The 8,502-nt window shown below is 37.2% G+C and overlaps 1 protein-coding gene across 1 annotated transcript; it reads left to right on the top strand.

Annotated features, from left to right (window-relative positions):
* The first annotated feature begins 6,614 nt into the window (after positions 1–6,614).
* On the top strand, positions 6,615–8,502 carry cytl1 (cytokine like 1). The gene is made up of 4 exons (XM_023800026.2): positions 6,615–6,812; positions 6,900–6,944; positions 7,376–7,522; positions 7,636–8,502. The coding sequence occupies exons 1-4, from the start codon at positions 6,675–6,677 to the stop codon at positions 7,732–7,734; spliced, it is 429 nt and encodes a 142-aa protein (XP_023655794.2). The 5' UTR covers positions 6,615–6,674; the 3' UTR covers positions 7,735–8,502.

The following is an 8,502-nucleotide window of genomic DNA, read 5'->3' as shown; positions in this document are numbered from 1 at the left end:
CCGCCCCCAGCCTAAGGCAAAGAAAAAAATCTGATAAAGCATGGATCATTTATGTGGGATTGAGAGAGAGGAGTCATTTAATTCAATTTAATTGTATTTCTGCTTGAAGAACCGGGCTGCCAGTTAACGTTTATACAACGTTAAAATTCATTAATGCAAATAATTCTGCGAAACTGTGTACATATATCGATATTTTTTAGAAGTTTTTAATATTTTTTTTAACGATTTTAGGATGCAAAGTTTCTGAACACTTCTATTTGCTAGCTTTATTAAAAATATACTTTAGATACAGGAAATGTTTCTCCCAGTTTGTAAACAACCTGTTTTTTCCCCCTTTGTATTAATTTATCTAAAATAGAATCAGAATAATACATTTTACTGTTGATAATTAGCTGCTTCTGAGTTGATACACATTGTAGGCCACATAAGATAATATGCCACTACTCTATTAGGCTCGTGCCTCTTGTCGTTAAACTGCCTAATTATACTGTTCCTTGGGGGATATATATTTTCTGCAAGTTTAATTAGGTAAAAAAACAATTTAGTTTGATATCCTAATTATTGGAATTCTGCAAAAATGAAGCAACTTTAAAAATAGCAAAACAACCAGAACATAAAAATATTACACAAGAAATCACTCAGCCATTATGGTGGTTCAGTCTGGTTCAAGTCAGGTTCTGTGGTTGTTCCGTATTATCTTCTTTGGAAGTGTTCTGCCCACTCGGTTTCTTAATTTGGGGGTGGAGGTCACTCCCAAAATGTGACTGCATGAGTGCTAAATGAGTCCATCATGGAGACAATGCTGGCTGGTAAGACACTCAGCAGCACACAAACCCCCCTGGAGGTCGGTACCCAGGTCAAGGCTACACTGAGCGAATTCTGTGCAGGCCATGTGTGAATATGCTTCTGTGCAGCATCTTAAATATTCCTCATATATACCTCCCTCATGCCTTTTACTCTGAATGTTATCTAGTTACATGACATACATGTCGTTGAGGGAGGCTTGGCTTTCAGCCTAAGAGTTCTAAATTACCCCTTCTCATCTCTACTATAGAAATCAGCAACTACCCAACTCTTCTACAAAAATCACTATTTAAAATACAAATACCCTGTGAACCTTGATTGTACCTTCACCTCTAACTCTATTAAGGCAAAACAGGGCTTTTGCCTCTGCATTCCTAATACATGCTATGTATAGTCGCATACCATGATAAAAATCTGCAAAAGCTATGCATTAGTGCCATTCTATTTCACAGTTTAAACGATGACATCACAACACGTTAATATACACATACCTGTACATGATACATATGCAAATAACATGTAATTATCAAAAGAAATAATTGTGACATACAAATTTGCTGTCATTTTCCTGACGTTTGCAGGTGTGACACTTCCTGCACGCAGTGGACAATATCCATTGGTTAGTCGGCTAGCTAGTGAATAACAGTCTGAAGATGTCAGCGTGTTCTGAGGAAATGGAGGCTGCACGTAATATTATCAGAGAGCTGCACGCTCCTCAAAAAGTACCTGTTCAGCCAGGTAAATATATTTTGAATTAAGAAAGAAAGATAGAGTTACTGTTGAGAATGACTCACCAATTTGTAGATAGGGCTGCCAGCTCCCTCTGACAGCTTTCTTTCATATATTTTTATGGGGAAGCAAACAACTTGGCGATTAATTGCTTATACAGTCATGTCAAATATCATCAAGAAAAAGAAATATTCAGTATAGAAATGTATTTAATCCACAGAGAAGTCTCAAAATAAAGATAAAAATAAATAGTGCCTATATCAGTTTTGCATGAGTCTAGTAAAGCTGCAAAGAAATAAAAGTATTCCACTCTACTATGTCCACCAGCAGACTCATTTTATTCTCAGTTTATATCACTGCTCTCAAAACAGAAGATGAATGTTTTAATACAATATAAACCCTGTTTTGCTGCCCTTGTCCTCTATCAGCTTCCGCATGAGATGCTAAGCTCTCACGTTGTTTACAACCAGGAAGGGACACTACAGGTCTCTGTGTAATCTTTCCTCATACTATTCCCCCATTTAGTTATTAAAATACTGCATTGTCAGCACAAGTGAAGAAATAATATTCCATTATGACTTTAAAGTTACTGCTAATGTAGGACGACCAGATACAGTGTTTTCAAAGTGCTAAACCAGGACACTTATGTAGCAGATTGTGTCAGCTGAGCTGTGCTTGCTGCACATTAAGCAGTTTTCAGATGGGCAAATATTTCAGCAATTTCTCGGGACACCATGATAAATAGCCTAAAGTCGAGACTGTCTCAGTGAAACCGGGATTTTTACTGAGAATTTCAGTAAAAACATTGCATTCCAATTACTAATATCAATATATCAATTATTAATAAATGTAGGGCACAAGACTAGGATGCCAGTCCATCGCAGAGCGCACACAAACACACACAAATCATACTCTATGGACAATTTAGAGACACATATTAGGATATCTGCATGTCTTAGGAAAGCACAAGGACACTGGAGTACCAGGGTAAAACCACACAGCACAGCAAAAAAAAACCCAGCTTTTTTCATGAGTAGAACTATAGATAGAAGATCTACACATCTTCCATAAATGTTTTTATTACCAGTGACTTTCTGCTGGTGGAAAAGCATTAAATACACTCCTTACATCCATCCATTCATCCATCCATCCAGTTTCTGAAACCACTTAATCCCAACCGGGGTCGCGAGGGGGACTGGAGCCTATCCTGGGAACAATAGGCGCAGGCAGGAACCAACCCTAGGTAGTCGCCAACACACCACAGGGCACACACCCTTACACAGCCACACTCACACTCACACAACTACAGGGACAATTTAGACTCACCAAAACTCCTTACAAAACTCATCAAATTTAGAAATCCCAGTCCATATCATTTTGTACAAAACGGGGCTCGGTGAGCCTGGAAACTTCCCAGAAATCAATGATTATCAATCAGAGGATGCCATGGGGGAAAACATTAGTGAAATAAGTACACTCAGTGGAGCTTGTCTCGGCTGCTTCCGTAATGTCATTAGATACTTAGGTCTGAGGCATAGTACAGGTATTCGCTTGTACCCAGTGGTTACTACAGCTGTCACAGTGGAGACTGGGCACCAGAAGAAGGTGGGCCTGCCCTCTTTCTCTACTGCTGGCCGAATGCTTGATTTTATTCACTTCCTCATGCAGTTCCTGCCTTGCCTTTTACTCCTGGCTTTAATCATAAGCCTCATGAGAACACTTCCTAACATCAGTAAAATCATCAGATATGTCAACATAGGGGAAATTTGGATGAAAGAAGGTAACCGCATTAGAATGTGGGGTTTCTGCTAGACATCCATGATAAACCAAGCAGTGGTTCCTCTGTGGTCCAGATGGCTCACAGAGACTCTCTGGGAAAGCATACACCTTGCCATGTTACGTATGGCCAATTATGGCATTACATATGGCCAAGGCCCAGTGACTGTAAGTCAATTAGATAGTTTAGCTCAGCAAGATGCATGATGGTTGATGCTGAAGCTGACCTTAAATAACACTAGCTGACATCAAATTTGGTGAATAATATCAAATTAAAATTTTCAAACACCCTTCATAAACAAACATTTTTAGTATATCTAGTTTTGCTCCAGCACGTCTGGTTTTTCTGTGATTTCGACTTAACTTTTTTCCATATACAATGCATTGTATACCTAATAATGTCATTCTGATACCAGTGATATAAAATCACCAGTAACCTGTCATAGACTAATTTTTTGTACAAACTAGTCAGCAGGGTCTACAGGCAGCTTGCAGTTATGTAAACTTACAGGTATGCTGCTGCAGGTCCACTGACGCCGACCTTTCTATGCAGAACTGTGGTCCGCTTTCTGGTACTGTCACTCAGTACTCGGAAGGCGGACCACAGATAAGAAGGTTGCTGAAGGACAGTGTATTTGCAGCCAAAATGGTGACAGTGGAGAGGCAAACCTGGGAAGAATACCGTAAAGTCGTTGATGGATTTCTCAGAAACAAGAAGTCATCTGAGATTCACGTCAAGGATATGAAATGTCGTTTTCATGATCTTGGATGTAGAATGAGTCTCAAGATGCATTTCCTAGACTCGCACCTTGATTACTTTCCTGAAAATTTGGGTGAGCAAGGTGAGAGATTTCACCAAGATTAGTTAAATGGAGCGAAGATACCAAGGACGTTGGAATGTAAATATGATGGCTGATTATTGTTGGAGTCTGTACAGACAAAATCCTGATGCTTCATACAAAAGAAAATCATACCGGAAACAGTTTCGCATTGCTAAGTGACCAGCAAAGACATGATGAAATATTTCATGCAACACTTGCTATAATTTATGTTGAACTTTAATTGTAAATTGTGAGAAAACCAGATGTGTGGCGGCAAATTGGAAGCCATATTCTGAAACTACATGGAAAAACTGTAGAACATGCACTTGTTTTTGTTAAATCACCTAACAAATAATTTTAAAATGTCGGCCGGTGTAATAGAAGGTTGACAGAATCACCATTCAGACTGATGTCTTGCCCCGGCCTGCCTCCAGGACTCCATTAACAGGTTATCAAATAGATAAATAAATATTAAATAAATCCAGCTGTAGCATATTAAGTACCTGTTGTGACCACAATTTTATTTCTAATATGTTAGGAGAATGTACACCAAATAATGACACATTTAAAATTTGTCTGATTTAAGTTGTCCGCTAATCACCCTACAGCACTGACCCCCAATTAAAATTACCTCAGTGACCTCAAATTTAATTCAGATCCAGATACTGAGATGTCTTCAGATATGAACTGCTGTTGGTTCTTTACAATACCAGTAGAACCAGTTAAAATATTGTATATTGCTATTTGATAGAAGGATCTATGTAGACACCTGCATTAACAAATTGTACAAAAATGGCAATATGTCACTCTTTCAAAATGCAGTAACACTTCATTTGAGGGCACAAGACTATTAATTATGCCAGAATGTAACTGTACCATATATTTATTGAATGCTGCGAAAGTATCACTTCATTTCAGACTGTCAGACCTGTAACATACAGCGCTACCCAGGAATAACTTTCCACAGCTCTCCCCAGACATGTCATGTGCTTCTTCCGTTTCTTAACGACATGACAAAATCAATGCTCAGAAAAATATGATTCCGTAGAGCTTCGCACGTTAAGCTGTATGGTAGACAGCCCTTGAGGATTTCTGCAAAAGTAGCCTGGTCACCGTATTCACAATATTGCATCCAAGTTTAAAATTTGCCACTCGTTAGTATCATTGCGCATATTTAACTGAAGGGGAGTGAGAGACGCTGGAACAGCTAATTAGAATTATGTAGTTTTCATATGTAACTACTGGAATTTATATGTGCTGCTCTCCCAGTCGTTAAACCAGCAAATGAATCATTGCATGAATTTTGGCTTGCAGAAGTTATTACTGCAGAGTGACCCCTAGCGACAGGTTTTTGTAAAGCATTCATCTTAGAGGGTATTTTTTAAAATGTTGAATAAATGTAGTCTTGATCCTATGGATAGTAAAAAGAGAAGAAATATAGAGAAGAAAATGCCTCAAGTTTATATTTAATCAGTTATTGACAAGGATATTTTAAATTTGTGTTACTAATTGTAAAAAACTTTTTATTAACTATTGTTTGTTAGCTCTGTGTTATCCTCGGTATCCTTTAAAGCGGAAACAGAGACTTTAATATAAATCATATGATGTTGTAAAGTGTTAATGGTATTTTTGTCTTACTCTAAAGCTTATAATGCTGTTAATAGCCTAGTTTGTGAAGGTTTGTAATTAAAGTAATTAAAACTGTTAACAGCAGAGACATTACGTTTATTATCTGAAATATTCAATTAACATATATGTAATGAAGTTTTTTTCATTCTGAGACATTCGAGATAAATTGCAGTTATAATAAAATGCACGTAATAAGCATAGGCCTACATACATTTTTTTCAACATACAGATTGTTTTTATAACAATATAATGAACCACAAATGTGCTTCTTGTTATTAAACGTTAAAATATAGATGTATTTATATAGGAATAGTGCATGCAGATATGTAATTATTAACATCTCATTTCGCATGACCTTCTGTAAAAAATAACCAAAAAGTCAAAAACTAAAGTGTTAAAAAGTACCTATATAATTAGGGTAATAGTGGTATGGTTGTGACTATTAACTTGTTGGGCAATCCAATATTATGTTCTGTTAAGCAATATAAGCTTTCTGTATTCATAGAGATAATTCATTTTCATGCAGTTTTTGTCAGCGACTGAACATTAACATAACATGGAGCATTTAAGCAGAGTTGCCGGAATGTCAGAAGGTATAGCTAGTAATAACAAACAATTCAAACTTTACAATCACCAGTGCAAATAAATAAATACATACATGACAATATTGGGTATGTATAAATACATGTAAACATCTTAGTTATTTGGCAGAAATGTGCCCGGCTTGCTACAGTGCCTACGGAGAGTGAAACTTTTTCTTTTTCTGTTTTGTAATAATACGATATGTCTATAGCCGTTTGACGTCATCGGTATTCTTCTCCTCCAGATGTTGAAAAGCTGGGAGCGCACGCAGAGTAAAACCACTTAGTCAACCGACGTCCATAACCAAAGGGAGGACCGGCAGAAAGATCCAGGATGAAACTTTTTTTGCTTTTTTTCGTCAATATTATTTGGATGGCGAGATGTGCTCCGCCGACGTGTTATTCTAGAGTTTTGAGTTTGAGCAAAGAAATTATGGATTTAGTGGAGAAATTGCAAAAATATAATCGTGTGGTAAGTCACTTGACGCCTGTGTCCACCTCATCAGCACGCATGACCAAAACTGAAAATATCGTAATCAATTTTTATTTCTCTTTGCAGAAAGTCTGTATGGATTTTCTACCTCCATTGTATCTGGACGTGCACGTAAGTTGCATTACACATTCAGCAAATTCAGTCCGCGTTACCAATGAAAGCCAAGATCAAAGGAACTTAAAATAAGACCTGAACATGTCTTTCGGGCTTCTTTTAAAGGTCGATTTATTAATCTTGAGGACGGTATCACAGAACTCTGTGTTATGTTTTGTATTTTTTAACATTGAAATAACTGTTTTTAAAAGAGTTTAAAAACGTAACGTGTTAATATAATTTTTGTTATTCTCTAATGTTAATATATAAAGCTAGTATATATATATATATATATATATATATATATATATATATATAATGTTTGCTATTTTTATTTACTAAAATCCCAATTACAATCAACACAAAACTTAAATAGAATTAAAAGATTAATAATAAAGTTGGTGGCTGAGATTTGGTGGCTGAATCTATTTCCGCGGTTACTTTCCCAGAATTCCTGCATAATCACCAAACTCCGGGATTATGTCTACGTGTTGGAGACCTTGCCAACCCAGTTCTGCAGGGAGCGCCCCAGGATCGCCTATTTGAAACGCCAAGCACGAATCCTCTACATCATTATCAATCGAATCTGCTATCGGGTACCAGCACTTGAGTGTTGCCCTCCCCAGCATCATTCCATACTCACGCAAACATACATACCATAGATTCCACCCCTTATGCAAATTCATATATGCATTTGCCTTCTCTGCAGGACCTAGTGTTCATGTCAGATGACTGTGAAGCCCTAGACTCTGGTCAGAGTGTCCCAAGGTATGGAGAAGATCGACTGGAGCTCCTGCAGGAGAGCTGAGTGCAAGCTGTCTCCACCTATTGTGCGTGAGCACAAATACATGCCCCCAAGACTCATTATTTCACATCTGATTGCAATAAATCACATTTACAAGCTGTGAGGATTCAGCATTTGATTGCTGTTAAAAACAAACCAACACGCATTTATTTTTCCAATCACGAGGGCCACCCATGCTATGCAATTCACCCATACAATACACACACCACCTGTAGTGTCAAGCAGAGCCCAAGTGACATTTTGCTAAATGCATTTCAGACTGCTATATAAAATATGACAGGATATTTGTGGTTTAAATCCAACAGCCAGCCCTAAAACTTTCCACAGGAAATTTGCCAAATGCCATTCATTCCACAGGAAACCCTGAAATAATGTTCTGAATAGGTTTGTGTGTCCTTCACCCTGTTACATATTTACCATATAAAACAAGCTTGATTGCCTTTCATAATGGGTCCAGTGACTCACTTCTCTTCAGACCAGGCTACTGCACATCTACTTAGCTCTGTCTTTTCAATAGCATTGACTCAAATATATACTGCACATGTATTTTCAGATCATAGTTCAGAAAGGTGAAATGCTTGTACTCTTCCTTGAATTTATTACCTCAGATGTGTTTTACTTCATTTCAGAGTATATGAAAAACTTTAGAACTTGGAAATGCAGCTTTCATTTTATCATATTCTTTATGTATTGTGACTGTAAAATAAAAAAAAACATTTTTACTTGGTATTTCAGTTTATGCATACATAATAAAAGAATTCTAATTTGTAA

The sequence above is a fragment of the Paramormyrops kingsleyae genome, chromosome 12 (assembly GCF_048594095.1).
Source record: "Paramormyrops kingsleyae isolate MSU_618 chromosome 12, PKINGS_0.4, whole genome shotgun sequence".
NCBI classification, from domain to species: Eukaryota; Metazoa; Chordata; class Actinopteri; order Osteoglossiformes; family Mormyridae; genus Paramormyrops; species Paramormyrops kingsleyae.
The sequence above is the reverse complement of the archived record's forward strand: the minus strand, read 5'-3'. Positions and strand labels throughout refer to the sequence as shown.

Excerpts from the sequence above, each read along its gene's own strand:
- cytl1 (XM_023800026.2), top strand. The coding sequence starts at position 6,675 with ATGAAACTTTTTTTGCTTTTTTTCGTCAATATTATTTGGATGGCGAGA. Across the intron at positions 6,813-6,899 it reads TGCAAAAATATAATCGTGTG|AAAGTCTGTATGGATTTTCT; the intron begins GTAAGTCACTTG and ends TTCTCTTTGCAG. Across the intron at positions 6,945-7,375 it reads CATTGTATCTGGACGTGCAC|AATTCCTGCATAATCACCAA; the intron begins GTAAGTTGCATT and ends TTACTTTCCCAG.